Source organism: Pongo pygmaeus, chromosome 11 (assembly GCF_028885625.2).
Source record: "Pongo pygmaeus isolate AG05252 chromosome 11, NHGRI_mPonPyg2-v2.0_pri, whole genome shotgun sequence".
Classification (NCBI taxonomy): Eukaryota; Metazoa; Chordata; class Mammalia; order Primates; family Hominidae; genus Pongo; species Pongo pygmaeus.
Window position 1 is genome coordinate 132351708 of NC_072384.2, and position 18616 is coordinate 132370323.

General features: G+C 43.2%; 1 protein-coding gene across 2 annotated transcripts in view; it reads right to left on the reverse strand.

The window, feature by feature from the left end:
- Window positions 1-517: 517 nt before the first annotated feature.
- Window positions 518-18616, reverse strand: part of PDE6D (phosphodiesterase 6D) — a 48533-nt gene continuing 30434 nt past the window's right edge. The window contains exons 2-5 of one of the 2 annotated variants that reach the window (XM_054477502.2): window positions 7172-7260; window positions 6125-6250; window positions 5298-5403; window positions 518-1116 (exon numbers count right to left, since the gene is read on the reverse strand). In XM_054477502.2, coding sequence (XP_054333477.1) covers window positions 1035-1116; window positions 5298-5403; window positions 6125-6250; window positions 7172-7260 — 403 coding nt within the window. In that variant the 3' untranslated portion in view covers window positions 518-1034. The remainder of the gene's footprint in view (window positions 1117-5297; window positions 5404-6124; window positions 6251-7171; window positions 7261-18616) is intronic. The other variant, XM_054477503.2, reaches the window with a different exon arrangement.

Consider the following 18616-nt stretch of genomic DNA (forward strand, 5'->3'; position numbering starts at 1 on the left):
ACCTGAAAGCACTGCCAGTTGTAATCCCTTCTCTCCCAGGCTGGCTTCCAATGATGGCAGTCTTAAAGGCCTCCCAGCCTCCTCCCAGCCCAGATGCCTTCCCATCATTCTCCAGTTAGGTTCATGCAGATCTTTTCATTTTGTAGCTTCTAGTCTCACTTAGGAATACAAGAGTCCCTACTCTACCAACTTAGAACTGCCCTTTCTTGAAACTTATTGAACAAATGAATACTATAAACAAACAGAAAAAATTAACAATAATAAACAAACAAAGGGTGCATGTATGTTGTGGAAAAGAACCACTAAAGATTGTGTCTAAAAGACAAATGTTAAGGTCATGGGTTTGGTTCAAGTATGTTGGACAATTTTGGAAAGCAGTTAACTGTGGCACTAGGGAACAAGATCTATCAGTTCCATTCCTGGAGTGAAATACAGTTGCGATCTTATATTTGGTTTCTTTCCCTTATGCAGCCAGGTTCACTTTCCAGAAAAAGGAGAGATAAAAGCAGTGCCATGCTAAAGACTGTAGGAATATTTTAATTCATATTTTTAATTACATTATGTAATAATATCACAGTCTATTTTACAAGTTAAATGTATGAGAATGTATGAAATAGAAATGGTAGGAAAAAACTAAACATGGGTCAGGAACACGGAATTTTTCCAAAACCAGGGGCCAAAGGTAGATGTGTAGCCTGTACGGCCCAAGGAGGAGACAAGGAGGGTGACAGGTACAGTTACCGGTTTGTGGTATGTGTTTGTTCTCTGTGTGTATGCTGGGAAGGACTTGAGACCTGTCCCCTGCCCGGGTCTGGGGTTGGGAGTTCAGTCTGGTCAGCTGGAAGATGGCAGATTGGGAAAAAGCCATCTGGTTACCTACACAGAGCTGGTCCCCTGGTGGCTGCAGGTAGGTTCTGCTGTTGAGGGAATTAGGGGTGTATGTGTCAGAAATCAAACGTGTGGAGGAAAAAAGTAAAGAGCTTCCTCCTCCCTCCAAAAAACCCAAATTCTTGAAATGCACACACATTCTTCTTTCAAACATAGAAAAGTCTCACTCTGGATGTGCTTACAAGAAGATCGTCGTCAAAAAACTTTGTTTCTATGATAACGTTCCCACTGTAAGTAAGAAGAGAAACAGAGGGCAAAAGAGAGTGAGCATGTTAGGCACAAGATTTCATTTCCACAAAGTGGTTTCCATCTGGATTCCTGGGCCAATGGACATGTACCCACCCAGAGTCTTAGCTTGGGGACATTAAAATCCTTGTCTATATGGGGCTACAAGTCTAACATGACATTTAACTTATGTGGGTACATTCATCCCTGTCAAGCTCACAAATCAGAAGTGAGAGCATGTCTCCACTCCTTGGTACACTCTAAAGCCCTTAGTAGAGTGCTCTGCACACAGGGTGCTTATAGATCCGACTGACTTTCTGATACCGTATTCATGGACACCTCTGGCTGGTTTACACATAGAAGCCTGCAGACCTCGGGGGCAGTATCCTTCCCTACAGTACTCACTATAGTCGAAAGGTGGGCTTTGGCCTGGCCCACATCTATTTTCCTGCCTTTCGGTAACAGCACCTTGCTCTTCATTTGGGAACCACCCTTCCTCCAGTCCATGTGCCAAGTGAGTGGCCCCTCATTCACCTGGCAAAAGGGTGAACAGAGGATGTAACTTAGGCCAATCAGACTCTTTCCCTTGAGCAAGATCCTTCCTGTAGCTTCTCCTTGACGAAGCCATCCAGGGATTCCTGCCCATCTGCATCTTCCAAGCCGCCCCAGCTCTCCCCCTTAGTCTTTCAACTCTTGTATTAGCCAGAGCCTGTTTCTATGACTTAAAACTACAGAACACTAAATGATGCATCTGTATTGTGAGGTGTGAAGGAAGAATTTCATTTTTCTTGGGTATCTCAGTGCTCCCATTTGTAAAATGGGAGAGACCATGGCCTTCCCAAATCACACTTGAGCTGAGTTTAGGGCAACTGTTTTTGGGGGTTCTAAAAAGTTAAGTAGCCGGGCGCAGTGGCTCACGCCTGTAATCCCAGCACTTTGGGAGGCCGAGGTGGGTGGATCACAAGGTCAGGAGATCGAGACCATCCTGGCTAAACAGGGTGAAACCCCGTCTCTACTAAAAATACAAAAAAGTTAGCCAGGCGTGGTGGCGGGCGCCTGTAGTCCCCGCTACTCGGGAGGCTGAGGCAGGAGAATGGTGGGAACCCGGGAGGCGGAGCTTGCAGTGAGCCGAGATCACGCCACTGCACTCCAGCCTGGGCAACAGAGCAAGACTCTGTCTCAAAAAAAAAAAAAAATAATAAAAAATAAAAAGTTAAGTATAGTTGGTTCCCTACTTATGATGAATCAACTTATGATCTTTCAACTTTATAGTGGATTTATGGGGACATTAAATTCATTTTTGACTTATGATATTTTCATCTTATGATAGGTTTGAGACAGAGTGAGACCGTCTCAAAAAAAACAGCAACAAAATATCAGGCCTCGTGAAGAAGAAGTCAAATGAAGTTTAATAAAATCTAAAAAAAAAAACCCCTGCTTTCCTAAACTACTCTGTACTTTCCCAGGGTAATTAATAACCAGCAGATACATTTCTGCTGGTAATTAATTATAAAACAGGTAAATAGGCCGGGTGTGGTGGCTCACGCCTGTAATCCCAGCACTTTGGGAGGCTGAGGCGGGCAGATCACGAGGTAAGGAGATCGAGACCATCCTGGCTAACATGGTGAAACCCCGTCTCTACTAAAAATATAAAAAAAAAAATAGCCAGGCATGGTGGCGGGCACCTGTAGTTTCAGCTACTCAGGAGGCTGAAGCAGGAGAATGGCGTGAACCTGGGAGGCGGAGGTTGCAGTGAGCTGGGATCATGCTATCGCACTCCAGCCTGGGCGACAGAGTGAGACTCTGTCTCAAAAAAAAAACCAAAAACCCAAAAAAACAGGTAAATAAGGTACTTGGAATCTGACTGGCTGATAGGATATAAAAATAGCTACCACTGTAATTAAAAATCTACTTTTAGGCCAGGCACGGTGGCTCACGCCTGTAATCCCAGCACTTTGGGAGGCTGAGGCAGGCGGATCACTTGAGGTCAGGAGATTGAGGCCATCCTGGCTAACAGGGTGAAACCCCATCTCTACTAAAAATACAAAAAATTAGCTGGGCGTGGTGGCGGGCGCCTGTAGTCCCAGCTACTCGGGAGGCTGAGGCAGGAGAAAGATGGGAACCTGGGAGGTGGAGCTTGCAGTGAGCTGAGATCTTGCCACTGCATTCCAGCCTGGGCGACAGAGCGAGACTCCATCTCAAAAAAAAAAAAAAAAAAAATCTACTTTTAAAACTATTAAAACTTTAAAAAATTCTATTACAATTTGTTTGTTTGTTTGTTTGTTTTTTGAGGTGGAGTCTCGCCCTGTTGCCCAGGCTGGAGTGCAGGGGCACGATCTCGGCTCACTGCAACCTCCAGCACCTGGATTCAAGTGATTCTCCTACCTCAGCCTCCCGTGTAGCTGGGACTACAAGTGCGTGCCACCATGCCCAGCTAATTTTTTGTATTTTTAGTAGAGATGGGGTTTCACTGTGTTAGACAGGATGGTCTCGATTTCCTGACCTCGTGATCCACCCGACTTGGCTTCCCAAAGTGCTGGGATTACAGGTGTGAGCCACCGCGCTCAGTCTCTTACAAAATTTAGATGGGGTCTTGCTATGTTGCCCAAGCTAGTCTCAAACTCTTGGACTCAAGCAATCCTCCCACCTCAGCTTCCCAAGTAGCTAGGATTATAGGAAAGTGTCACCACACCTGGCTGTTAAAAAAAACTATTAAAAACTTAAAAAAAGGGGCTGGGCATGGTGGCTCACGCCTGTAATCCCAGCACTTTGGGAGGTCGAGGCGGGTGGATCACCTGAGGTTAGGAGATCGAGACCAGCCTGACCAATATGGTGAAACCCTGTCTCTACTAAAAATACAAAAAAAAAATTAACCGGTGTGGTGGTGTACGCCTGTAATCCCAGCTACTTGGGAGGCTGAGACAGGAGAATTGCTTGACCCTGGGAGGTGGAGCTTGCAGTGAACTGAGATCGCGCCACTGCACTCCAGCCTGGGTGACAGGGCGAGACTCTGTCTCAAAAAAAAAAAAAAACTTAAAAAGTAGAGACAGGCATGGTGGCACATGCTTGTAGTCTCACCTACTTAGGAGGCTGAGGCATGAAGATCACTTGAGCCCAGGAGTTGGAGTCCAGCCTGGGCAACATGGCAAGACCCTGTTTTTTAAAAAAATAAAATAAACAAAACCCAAAATCAAAACAAACAAAAAACCTAAAAGTAAATAACCTCAATTTTTAACAAATTCAATATGGTTTTCCTAAAGGAACTGTTGAAAGAGATGATCCAATATTACACAATTATCTGTGAGACTAACTCTTTTTTTTTTGAAATAGAGTCTTGGTCTGCTACCCAGGCTGGAATGCAGTGACATGATCTTGGCTCACTGTAACCTCCACCTCCCAGGTTCAAGCAATTCTCCTATCTCAGCTTCTTGAGTAGCTGGGACTACAGGTGTGTGCCATCATACCCAGCTAATTTGGGACTAACTCTTTAGAAGGTACTATTACTATAACATTTGAGAGACTAACATCTTTCCCACAGACAATGGGAGGTAGGACGTTATTGACAGTGTTTTTGGAAAAAGCACAAACAAATTGTTCTTTGAACAGGAACCAAAGCTATTAATATGGTAAGCCATTCTCCAAAAAACGGTAACCAAGTAGTATCCTCGAAAACAGAGTTATTAATGGGACTTTGCCAGATTCTGTTAAAGGTGATCTAAACAAAATACAGAGATACTGGAAGTATGGTAGTCAGGAATGGGAGCAAATTAACATAGATTCGGTATATATATTAAATGCCAGTCTCCGTCCATGTCATCACATTTTATCTTCACTACACCTCTGTAAGAGAGAATTAATTTCTGTGTTCAGAGATGAAAGACTAAGGCTCAGAGAGATAAAGTATATTAGTGCCCAAGATGACACAGGTAGTCAGGGTGAATCAGGAATTTAAATCTGGTTTAATCTAAAGTTTTATTTTTTTATTTTTTGTTCTTTCTACTCTATCATACTGTCTTTTTCATATGAAAAAGGTCAGGAACCTGGAAACCTAGATACCCTTGGATACTCTTTTACTCTATTTCTCAACCAAGCTCTCTGCCCACTGAATGGCACCAGGAGTCCCACCTGCCTGGAATGCCTGTTTCTAGACACACTTCATGATTTCCTGAGACCTGCTCACTCACGTTAAGACGCTTGCTGGCATCATCTGGGACTCGGGTGCTGCCTCTATCAAGGACTGCCAGGTATTTGTGGAGTTAGGGATCACAAAGCCAAACTCGAAGAACCATTCTGAAGGAAGAAGGAAAAGCCGGGGTGAGCAGGTGCCCCAGTATAAAGTTTAAGGGCTCTTTGTCTCCCTCTCTAGAGTGAGCCTCTTCCTACCCTGAGAACCACCAAAGGAAGCTATCAGCAACCTCTCAGACCAGAGGCATAAAAAAGACAGGGAAGCCTGCTCAGGTTGTCCTCTGAACCACACCAAAGGCTTGCTTCTCATGCTTTGAGGTCTAAAGGACTAGGACCAGCGAGCAGGACACAATATAAGCAGCATTTTCTTAGAGGTAGGCTAGATGTGAACTATACATAGATACATAGCTAAATTCACTTGGAATTAGCTTGAAGGGGCTTATGCGTCCTTTACACTGCATGGTGAGAATTCAATGCAGAGTGGCCTTGCCAGTCAAATCTGTATGATACTGTATGTAGAGCACTGTACTAGGCCCTGCTCATAGCAGCTTCCTCCATGATCATATCACAATACAACGTCAGTGCCTAAACCAGGCACCACCATCCACGCTCCCAGTGTCAGAGACCTCAAAGCCCCTTGTAGTGGCTAGCTTTGTTTTGGTTTGTTTTCACTGGGGATTCACAGTCTTGCAGAGTGTAGGAACCCTACCACAAACTGAGTTGTAAAAGGAATGTTATCAAAGCACTGCTTTAGTTCACTGGGTATTGTTGCCTTTTGTCCTGGTCGCCCTAAGCCCTGATTTCAGGCATGTAGGCAGCAGAATACCTTCTAGGCATTGCCCTTTGAAGTAAACTTTTTGTTCCAGGCGGAATTTTTCCATTTGTTCTGTCGAAGAAAAATTAAGTTCTCGAGACACTGCCTTGCACTTGAGGATTTTCTTGGGAACACGGGCTGGTAAGAGAAAAACAAATGTTGAAGCCATTCTAAATGAAAACCACATGACTATGATGCTTCAAATTTCCAGGAGCTTCTTACAGCTGATTTAGAGAACACTTTATTACATTTTGGATAATGCCTTGGTAAGTGCACTACACTTTGTGTGGCTGAAAGCAGAGGTCTCCAATTGGTCACCCGTATCTGAAAGATATTAGATCTTCAAGGAACATCAGGTTTTGTGCATCTAAGGGCCTCATCTAGCTACTCTCATCAGGAAGGGGGCTGCATGGGTACCTTCTCTCTACTCTGTTCTGGTGATTTTAACCCCTTACTTCTTCTTTACTTCAGGAAGATAAAAATGCAAATTTTCTTTTGGAGAAAAAAGTTGAGATCTTAGTTTCTATCTTTGGGTATGTTCTAATGGTAAAATATCAGCACAAAATGGGTTTTGGGAAGTGAGAGAAAGAAATGTTAAGAAAGTAACTGGCTGGGCACGGTGGCTCACACCTGTAATCCCAGCACTTTGGGAGGCTGAGGTGGGCAGATCACTTGAGGTCCGGAGTTTGAGACCAGGAAGGCCAACATGGTGAAACCCCGTCTCTACTCAAAATACAAAAATTAGCCAGGTGTGGTGGCACACGCCTGTAATCCCAGCTACTTGGGAGGCTGAGACATGAGAATCACTGGAACCTGGGAAGCGGAGGTTGCAGTGAGCCAAGATCACACCACTGCACTCCATCCAGCCTGGGTGATAGAGAAAGACTGTGTCTCAAAAAAAAAAAAAAAGTAACTGAAACTGTCAACAACACATGGATTGACATGCTGTGTCTTCAGGGGCTCCCCGCCTATTAGGTGTGTGTTAACTTAGCTCTCTTATGCTCAGGCGCTAGTCTGGCATTGGTCGCAGCCCTGTGTAGATAAAGGGTTGGAAAGTACCTTCATGCTCCACACCAGGGACAGACAGGTCTTCTGTTCCTTGCCAGAGTATCTTCCCTGTCTCAGCATCCCGAAGGTTCATCCAATTTCTGATCAAATATGACTAAGGAAAAATAAGGCACTGAAAGTGACTCCCACTTTGTACTCTAGGTGTCTCATGTTTACTCCCACCAACTCTTGTTTACTTTTTAAAAAGTCTGTCAAATGGCTCATTGCCATGGAAGCAGATAAGAATGTGAGGAGAGTCAAAAAGACATCTAAAGGAAGAAGCAGAAACCTAGAGAAGTTACTTTTATCTATGAGAATCCTAAGACTGCACACACCTAGAGATTGCAAGAAAGGGACAGAAAATAAATAGTGCAAAATTTAAAATTTACCAACAGGATCTGACCAACCAAGATAAAATACCTAAAGAAACAAATATCAGATGTACCCCAAGGAAACAACTCATGAAGATCACTCTACAGTGAAGGCCACAGTCCATAAACTTCACCCACAAGCACAGAACTCTCAAATTGCTTTGTAGTGCCCCCCTCTGTTTTTTTTTGAAACAGAGTCTCACTCTGTCACACAGGCTGGAATGCAGTGGCACAATCTCAGCTCACTACAACCTTCACCTCCTCGGTTCAAGCAATTCTTGTGCCTCAGCCTCCTGAATAGCTGGAATTACAGGAGCACGTCACCAAGCCCAGCTTATTTTTGTATTTTTAATAGAGATGGGGTTTCACCATGTTGGCCAGGCTGGTCTCGAACTCCTGACCTCAAGTGATCTGTCTGCCTCAGCCTCTGAGTGCCCTGTTTTTAAATATGAGAAGATAGCCAAGTATCAACAGAAATTTAAGAAAGCATTTATTATGAAAGACAGACCAAAACAAACTAAAAGAAAAAAGTAACAGAGGAATAAAGAGGCTTACAGATAAAGACATAAGTTTTAAAAAGGAGCATTAAAAAAAGAGAGATATGACATAACCTCTACAGACACTAAAAATTAATACAATAAAATTCTGTATATTTTAGGTGAATTTCTCTGGTTTGAGGTTACAACTTATGAAGCTGGTTAACTGATGTTCTCTGTCAGAAAATGCCTTCTAACGTAAGTATTTATATTTTCTAGTTTCTGTATTGTTTGATACATTAAATGAGTCAATAATACCAATTTAAAAAAGAATATTCAGAGAACAAAAAAGAACTCTAGAAACACATATATTTTGATAGCAGAACCAAACAACTCAACGCAAAGACAAAATTGAAGAAAGCTTTCAGAATGAAAAAGGCAAGGATAGAAAACAGGAGAGCAGGCTGAGTGTGGTGGCTCACGTCTGTAATTCCAGCACTTTGGGAGGCTGAGGCGGGTGGATTCCTTGAGCTCAGGAGTTTGAGATTAGCCTGGGAAACATGGTGAAACCTTATCTCTACAAAAATACAAAATTAACCCGTCATGGTGGTGCATGCCTGTGGTCCCAGCTACTCTGGAGGCTGAGGTGAAAGGATTGCCTGAGCCCACAAAATCAATGCTGCAGTGAGCCGAGATCATGCGACTGCACTCCAGCCTGGGCGACAGAGGGAGACCCTGTCTCAAAAAAAAAAAAAAAGAGAGTAAAGGTACAAAAACTTATAGTCCAAGAATAGTCCAAGAGTTCTAGTGTCTAACTAATAGAAGTTCTAGAAAGGTAGAACAGAGAGAACTGAGGGGAGGATGGCATCAATAAATTAATTCAAGAAAATTTCGTAGATTGAAAGTGTCTAGGCCAGGAGCGGTGGCTCACCTGTAATCCCAGCACTTTGGGAGGCTGAGGCAGGTGGATCACCTGAAGTTGGGAGTTCAAGACCAGCCTGACCAACATGGAGAAACCTCATCTCTACTGAAAATACAAAATTAGCCAGACATGGTGGTACCTGCCTGTAATCCCAGCTACTCAGGAGGCTGAGGCAGGAGAATCACTTGAACCTGGGAGATTGCGCCATTGCACTCCAGCCTCAACAAGAGCGAAACTCTGTCTCAAAAAAAAGGGTGTAGCAAATGCCCAAGTCACATAATTAGTGAATTTACAGAATATCAAAGATAAAGAAAAGTGAAAAGCTTCCAGAGGTTAAACAAGTCATTATACAAAGGGTCAAATCAGAATAGGAAAAAAAAAATCAGAATAAGTCAAATTCAAAAGGAACCCTGGAGGATAGGAGACAATTTAGCAGGGCCTTTAAAACTTTCAGGGAAACAATTCCTGAAACAAACTAAAAAATATTTGCTTTCTTAGGAAACTAAGGAAAATATGGCTTCATCAAAATGACAGAGAAAACCAAGGAAGGGGATGACATGGGATATAGCAAGCAAGAAACAGCTGAAGGGAGTCCCCTGAGTGACAGTGAAGGAAGATCCCAAGACAACAGCTCTTTAACAGGTCTGGAGAGTGACTAGTCCAGGGTCCAGGCTAGAGCAGGTCACAAAGCTCAGGAAGAGATTTTCTTTTAAAAAGATGAAATTCATAGAATACCTAGTGTGTTTATATGGAAAGGAGATTTATACAATTAGAGGGAGATTTTGGGGTCAAATTCATGAGAAGCACAGAAAATCTAAGCAAATGACAAAAATCCAAGTATTGACATCAAGAAAAATTAAAGGTAATACTGGAAGAAAAAAGTAGTCATAGTATAACTCATGGCTTCATTGCAAGTAGTGCTGATATGGTCATAACAACGAAAGCACATGCTAACACCCAGTATAATTTACCTGGGAGGATGGGGGAACAAGAGTATGTATATCCGGATAGTCAGGCACGAAATGTTGAGAAACAACAAAACTGTCATTTTCCATAGTGGAAAGTGGATAAATAATGCTAAAATGGAAACATTACAACATAGCCACAATTTGCTTTTTAGAAATACCAAGATGAATACCAAATAAATAAACTAAAAAGGATTGAAAATAGTTTTCTCTGGGGAGTAGAAAATAGGGGGACAGGGAGTGGTGCTCTTCATCAGAAACTAGATAGACTGTGTTTTTTGGTTTTTTTTTTTGAGATGGAGTTTCGCTCTTGTTGCCTAGGCTGGAGTGCAATGGCGTGATCTTGGCTCACCGCAATCTCCACCTCCCAGGTTCAAGCAATTCTCCTGCCTCAGCCTCCTGAGTAGCTGGGATTACAGGCATGCACCACCACGCCCGGCTAATTTTTGTATTTTTAACTAGAGACGGGGTTTCTCCATGTTGTTCAGGCTGGTCTCAAACTCCTGACCTCAGGTGATCCGCTCGCCTTGGCCTCCCAAAGTGCTGGGATTACAGGTGTGAGCCACCTTGCCTGGCTGACTGTGATTGTTTAAATGATGAACACATACAACTTAATAAAAATAAAGACAAAATTTAAGAAGAGAGTGCTAAGTTTTTTTTTGTTTTGTTTTAAAAAACAATTGACAAACCATTAAAGGAAAGAAAATTAATATTATGCAAGGACAGAGGCTAAGTCTGCAAAAGATCATTAATATTTGCAAAGAGACTGAGCTGCAGATAAATATATGTATAATATATAGTTTACACGTGTCTTTTTTTGGTTTTCTTTTTTTGCTATCTTGTGATCAGACTCTCTTCCCAAAGAAGAGAGTCTCTACCTTGTGGAAGGCAGTGACCGCTCTGCACTACAGCAGCTAGAAAGGCCAGATCCTTTTCTCCCAGCCCTGGTGTAATTAGGGGTGAGCACAAGAAGGCCTAGCCTTGGACACTTGCTGCCCAGTTCTGGGGTCCTGAAGCTATAGGACTTGCGAGGGAGTTGGAAGTTCTTCAGGGTGGGGGCAGCAGGGGCATGCCAACCTGCCCTTTCCTACTGTGTGGTCTTTGCTACAGACCCTGTCCTTCAACTCCCAGGCAGTTCCAAAAGCCTCAGATACCCTTTCCCATTGTTTGAATAGCTTGCAGTGGAGAACCCTAAACAACACAGCTGACTGGAATCATCATGTGTGTAATAACACTACATTTTACCCTCTGGAGAGATTCTGTCTAGGTTTTGCTGCTATACAAGAAAAGTCTCAAAATATAACAAAGGGTTATTCAGCAGAGTGCCTGCAATGTGATGAGGAGTCTATCTTTCTGTGCACTCAACCTGCTTGTGGGCATCCCTGCATGTATGTACCGTCGCTTTCAGGTCACATTGGTTGTATCATTCTCCCTTCAGGGTGTGCAATTCCTAACAAACTCTCCTTCTATGCTCAATACATCTCCAGACAGTGCCGTTCCTCTCCACCCGTGTGATCTGCCTTCCTCTGGTTCATATTTTCAAGCTCCACTTTTTTTTTTTTTAAACAACTAAATTCAAAAGCAAGTTCACATACTTGCTTAGGTCATGTCTCACAATTATAATTACTATAAATATGCTCACACATCCCAGGGTCTCTATATGTTAAGCGAAAGCTTCCCAACTGCAGAAGGAAAACAACAGATACTACTGCTCTATCAATCCCCTCTGAGCTCAGATCTAAACTGTCCCAGGCAGCTAAGCCCAAGGTTTTCTGAAGACATAGTCCTCATTCGACCTGCTCTGAACAAGCTTTTCATTCTTTCACAGCAGATAGTGTCCTATGTACCCACTACGGCAACATGGACATCAGACTTTCTTAAATTAAACAATAAGACTAAACAAAACTAAAATGACTTCTGCAGTTCCAGGCTCACAGGCAGGTGAGGCATTCTAGCAAAATTAGAAAAGTCCTGGAGGGTCCCTGCACAAAGCTGCAGCTGGAGCAGACTGAACTTCCAGAAAAAGCACTACTGTGACTGGCAGAGGTCAGAAAAGCAAAGCCTGGGGCCAGGACTTACTCCTCAATCTATATATTAAATGATAAAAAAGAAAGATGTTTTAAATTAGTCTTCTATCTGGTATTTAGTGAATAGTAAATTTAAGCTCCCCTTATTTCAAGGGACAGAAGTAGCTAAAAATACATGGCTGATTTCCACAACACGAATGTCTTTTCTCTGTAAATAATCAGGTTAAGGACTTAATTGCTTTCTTTCTTTTTTTTTTTTTTGGAGACTGAGTTTCGCTCTTGTTGCCCAGATGGGAGTGAATGGTGCGATCTCGGCTCACCACAAACTCCGCCTCCCGGGTTCAAGTGATTCTCCTGCCTCAGCCTCCTGAGTAGTTGGGATTACAGGCATGCACCACCATGCCCGGCTAATTTTGTATTTTTAGTAGCGATGGGGTTTCTCCATGTTGGTCAGGCTGGTCTCGAACTCCCAACCTCAGGTGATCTGCTTGCCTCGGCCTCCCAAAATGCTGGGATTACAGGCGTTGAGACACCATGCCCGGCCCTAATTGCTTATCTTTTTGGGAATCACATAAAAATATATTCTATAAAATATATTTATATGTTTGGCCAGTTCAATAACTATGTACTTCCTGCATGTGCCCTAATCTGGAAAATTATCTACCAGTATCTATATCATGTGCTTCATTTTATAATCCTTGCACATTTTAATCCTTAACAAGTTTTGTAAGATTTTATCCTCAATACAGCATTAGAGAAATACAAAGAGAGCTCCATCCAAGGATGTTGGGATTGAGGCCATTGAAGGCGCCTCTAAGTTCTGTAATTTTAGGGGTGAAAAGGAAGCCCTTAGTTTATGGTAGAAATGCAGCAATTTGGGAACAACTTTATAAAATGGAAATCCATAATAGTCTATTAGTAAGGAGAAAAAAAAGTTATTAAGGTAGATGTCTTAAAATAATAACAATGAGAAAAGCTGGTCCTCAAAAGAGGAAACTTCAAGTTGACTTCTGAGGAGCCAGAAAAAAAAAAAAAAAGAGGAAACATTTGGCTAAAAATGCTAGAAATGAAAGGCAAGCTTTGATGATTGGTCATCATCTGGCTAAAAACATATTTGTTTTAACAGCTTATTGCTAACCAGATCTTTTAGAGAAAAAGAGCTCGAGTTTTAAGATTCAAAGGTCAAGTCACTTCCAATCTTGAGAGGAGGATTAGGTGGACAGGCTTTAAAGGAGGGGCTGGAGTACTATTTATAAGTTCTACCCTCTGGGTCAGCCAGGTCTTTGTTCATTTAAAAGCTCCCTGGTGATTTATACGAAGGATGAGCACAAAGGAACATTCCTTTCCTATGGGAAGCCTCCTGCTTAGAGGAGATTGGGCCCTGGTACCCTCTAATTTGGAACCAGGCAAACATAAAGAAGCACTTTCATATGTAAAATAAGAATATCTTAAAAATAAGCTTCAGAACAAAACCAATAGTTTGCAAAGTATTAAGCGTTAGAAAGGTAAAAAAGGAAGTAAATATTCCATAAATATTATGGAAGAATGGGTGACACTTGGCTCAACACAGGTTACACAAATCCTCTTGTGTCTTACAGAATAGTTGTGACCTGGTGTGATTCAGATGCAGTCTGGTGCAGGAGCTGGGGGCAGACTTGAGGTATAGAAGGCAGTGAAGGAGGTGGGTGGTAGAATGGGAAGGGAAGGATTGGGGATCAGAAGAGATCAGTTAGATGAATGGGGTACTAGGTAAATTTCCTTGAGAGATGTGAAAGTAGGAAACAGGATAATAAAATGATTTAACCAAGCTTGTCCAACCCATGGCCTCTGGGCTCCATGTGGCCCAACACAAATTTGTAAACTTTCTTAAAACTTATTTATTTTTTAGTTCATCAGCTATCGTCAGTGTATTTTATTTTTTAATTTTTACTTTACTTTATTTTATTTTTGAGACGGAGTCTCTATCTGTTGCCCAGGCTGGAGTGCAGTGGTGCAATCTCGGCTCACTGCAACCTCCACGTCCCAGGTTCAAGCGATTCTCCTGCCTCAGCATCCTGAGTAGCTGGGATTACAGGTGCCTGCCCCCATGCCCGGCTAATTTTTTGTATTTTTAGTACAGACGGGGTTTCACTATGCTGTCCAGGCTGGTCTCAAACTCCTGACCTCAAGCAATCCACCTGCCTCGGTTTCCCAAAGTGCTGGGATTACAGGCGTGAGCCACGGTGCCTGGCCCGTTAGTGTATTTTACATGTGCTCCAAGAGAATTCTTCCAGTGTGGCCCAGGAAAGCCAAAAGATTGGACACCCCTGTTAAACTAGTTTGTAACAATCATCTAGGAGTATTTTGGAATGAGTACGCTGGTTCTGAGAGACTTGATTAGTTTTAAATGGAAATAGTCAACATCATTTTTTATATAATAAACGGATCCACACTACATGCCCATACCTCACTGGCCAGTTGAAGGAGGAAGAAAGAGAAATCAGGGTAAGAGAATAGAGAGTGAGAGGGAATGGGGAAGACAAAAAGCAGAAGAGAAAAGAAACATGGGGGACACACACAGGAGAGACACAGGGACAGAGTGAAGGGGAAAACAAGACTGAGAAAAAACACAGAAAGGCCCATATACAACTCAGAACCAAGAGACAGAGCCAGGACAGAAGGCAACAAAAAGGAAGAGTTTCTGAAAATTTGGAGATAAGATCCCATACAGTTTTCTCCCTACTTTAATATTGTATAGCTGTCTGGGTTAGTGAGTTTCATAAGACAGTTTGAAATTGATGAGCACAGGAGGAAGACTAAGTATTTCAAGTGTTAAACTCCTCTGAAAATGTTAATTGGCTGGTTCACAGTTTCGTGTAATTTATCATCCAAACGATGATACTTTTTTTCTTTTGAGATGGAGTTTCGCTCTTTGTTGCCCAGGCCGGAATGCAGTGGTGCGATCTCGGCTCACTGCAACCTCCGCCTCCCGGGTTCAAGCGATTCTCCTGTCTTAGACTCCTGAGTAGCTGGGATTACAGGCATGCGCCAGCACACCTGGCTAATTTTTGTATTTTTAGTAGAGACAGGGTTTCACCATGTTGGCCAGGGTGGTCTTGAACTCCTGACCTCAGGTGATCCACCTGCCTCATCCTCCCAGAGTGCTGGGATTACAGGCATGAGCCTCCACACCCGACCTATGATACTTTTAAGAAGAAAGAGTGTGCTAACTGGAGAGCACATTTAAATGAGCTGGTTCATAAAATGTGCTAGAACAGTCCTTGGCATTGGTAAGCCATGTGTTAGCTATTATTATTATCAATGACAATTAATTCTTTATTGTTGCCCATCTAGCATTCTGACTGGTTTTCCTTGCTTCTATTCTTGCCTCCTTCTCCATTCTCTTCATAGAAGGAAAGGGTCTTTTAAAACTGTAAATTAGATGTCAATCCCTGGCTTTCCTCTGCACTTAAAAAAATCGAGTTCTTTCCATGGTCTACAAGGCCCCTCAATCACTATGCCCTAGGCACAAAAGCCTCTCACCTCTTTCTCCAATACACTAATACCTCTTCTCACCTGCGCCAAGCAGCCTGAGTACTCTTGACCTTATTCTTCACAGCCTCAGGTCCTGGTGTCAGTGGCACCTCCCCTGAGAGGTTACTGGGAACACTGAGTCCACAATGGGTTCTGAATGCACAATTGCTTCTTCCTCATTTTCTCTTGCTGCCGCCATGTAAGAATAGGCTTTCACCTTCTGCCATGATTCTGAGGCCTCCCCAGCCATGTGGAACTGTAAGTCCAATTAAAGCTTTTTTTTTGTTCCCAGTTTCGGGTATGTCTTTATTAGCAGCATGAAAACAAACTAATATAGTAGATTGGTACCAGTAGATTGGGGTGTTGCTGAAAAGATACCTGAAAATGTGGAAGCAACTTTGAAACTGGGTAACAGGCAGAGGTTGGAACAGTTTGAAGGGCTCAGAAGAAGACAGGAAAATGTGGGAAAGTTTGGAACTACCTAGAGACTTGTTAAATGGCTTTGCCCAAAATGCTGATAGCAATATAGACAATAAAATTCAGAAGGAGATGAGGAACTTGTTGGGCACTGGAGCAAAGGTGACTCTTGTTATGTTTTAGCAAAGATACTGGTGGCATTTTGCCCGTGCCCTAGAGATTTCTAGAACTTTGAACTTGAGAGAGGTTTAGGGTATCTGGTGGAAAAAATTTCTAAGCAGCAAAGCATTTAAGAGATAACTGGGGTGCTGTTAAAGGCATTCAGTTTTATAAGGAAAGCAGAGCATAAAAGTTTGGAAAATTTGCAGCCTATGTGATAGAAAAGAAAAACCAATTTTCTGGGGAGAAATTCAAGCCAGCTGCAGAAATTTGCATAAGTAGCAAGGAGCCTAATGTTAATCCCCAAGACCACGGGGAATTTGTCTCAAGGCCACATCAGAGAATTTCCCTGCAGCCCCTCCCATCAAGGACCCAGAGGCCCAGGAGGAAAAAGTGGTTTCATGGGCTGGGCCTAGATTCCCCATGCTGTGTGCAGCCACTTGGTGCCATGTCCCAGCTGCTCCAGCCATGGCTAAAAGGGGCCAATGTACAGCTCAGGCTGCGGCTTCAGAGGGTGGAGGCCCCAAGCCTTAGCAGCTTCCGTGTGGTGTTGAGCGTGCGGGTGTACAGAAGTCAAGAATTGAGGTTTGGGAACCTCCGCCTGGAGTTTAGATGTACAGAAATGCCTGGATGCCCAGACAAAAGTTTGCTACAGAGGCAGGGCCCTCATAAAGCGCCTCAGCTAGGGCAGTGAGTAAGGGAAATGTGGGGTTGGAGCCCCCACACAGAGTCCCTACTGGGGCACTGCCTAGTGGAGCTGCAAAAAGAGGTCCACTCTCCTCCAGACCCCAGAATGGTAGATCCACCAACCTGCACCGTGCACCCGGAAAAGCCACAGACACTCAACGCCAGCTGGTGAAAGCAGGCAGGAGGGAGGCTGTACCCTGCAAAGCCACAGGGGCGGAGCTGCCCAAGACCATGAGAACCCGCCTCTTGCATCACCGTGACCTGTTTGTGAGACCTGGAGTCAAAGGAGCTCATTTTGGAGCCTTAAAATTTGACTGCCCCGCTGGATTTCAGACTTGCATGGGCCCTGTAACCCCTTTGTTTTGGCCAATTTCTCCCATTTGAAATGGCTGTATTTACTCAATACCTGTACCCCCACTGTATCTAGGAAGTAACTAGTTTGCTTTTGATTTTACAGGCTCATAGGCGGATGGGACTTGCCAAGGCAAGGCAAAGTCTCAGATGAGACTTTTTTTTTTTTTGAGATGGAGTCTCACTCTGTTTTATTTTTTTTTGAGATGGAGTCTCACTCTGTTCAGGCTGGAGTGCAGTGGTGTGATCTCAGCTCACTGCAATCTCTGCCTCCCAGGTTCAAGTGATTCTTCTGCCTCAGCCTCTCAAGTAGCTGGGATTACAGGCACCTGCCACCATGCCCGGCTAGTTTTTCGTATTTTTTAGTAGAGATGGGGTTTTGCCATATTGGGCAGGCTGGTCTTGAACTCCTGACCTCAGGTGATCCAGCTGCCTTGGCCTCTCAAAGTGCTGGGATTACAGGCGTGAGCTACTGTGCCAGGCCTCAGATGAGACTTTGGACTGTGGACTTTTGGGTTAATGTTGAAATGAGTTAAGACTTTGGGGGATTGTTGGAAAGGCATGATTGGTTTTGAAGTGTGAGGACACGAGATTTGGAGAGGCCAGGGGCAGAATGATATGGTTTGGCTATGTCCCCACCAAAATCTCAACTTGAATTGTATCTCCCAGAATTCGCAAGTGTTGTGGGAGGGATTTAGTGGGGAGGTAATTGAATCATGGGGGCTGGTCATTCTTGTGCTATTCTTGTGATAGTGAATAAGTCTCTCACGAGATTTGATGGGATTATCAGGGGTTTCCGCTTTTGCTTCTTCCTCATTTTCTCTTGCTGCTGTCATGTAAGAGCCTTTCGCCTCCCGCCATGATTCTGAGGTCACCCCAGCCATGTGGAACTGTAAGTCCAATTAAACCTTTTTTCCCCCCAGTTTCAGGTGTGTCTTTATCAGCAGTGTTAAAACAAACTAATACAACCTACTATGTACCAGGTATTAATGTCAAAGTTGCATCTAAAAAATTTGGGCAATATGTTTCATTTAAAATGACAGGTGGTATAGAAGGGTACAATATCTTTAAATTCATATATTATTTGATAAAATTTATGGTCTTAGTTATATATGTGAAAATATATGTCTATTTCATCTACATCACTTTTTTTTTTTTTTTTTTTTTTTTTTAGACAGAGTCTCACTCACTCTGTCTCACTCACTCGCTTTGTCGCCCAGGCTGGAGTGTGATCTCAGTTCACTGCAACCTCCTCCCGGGTTTGAGAGATTCTACTGCTTCAGCCTCCCAAGTAGCTGGGATTACAGGTGTGTGCCACCACGCTCATCTGATTTTTTTTTTTTTTTTTAGTATAGACTGGGTTTCACTGTGTTGGCCAGGCTGGTCTCCAACTCCTGAGCTGAAGTGATCTGCCCACCTTGGTCTTCCAAAGTGCTGGAATTACAGGAGTGAGCCACCATGCCTGGCCTCACATCACTTTTTAAAAATATTTTTTCACTGGAAAGATGACAGACTGCATTATATTCAGGGTTACCTTATATATGGACATTATTCTCATAATTTTATGGG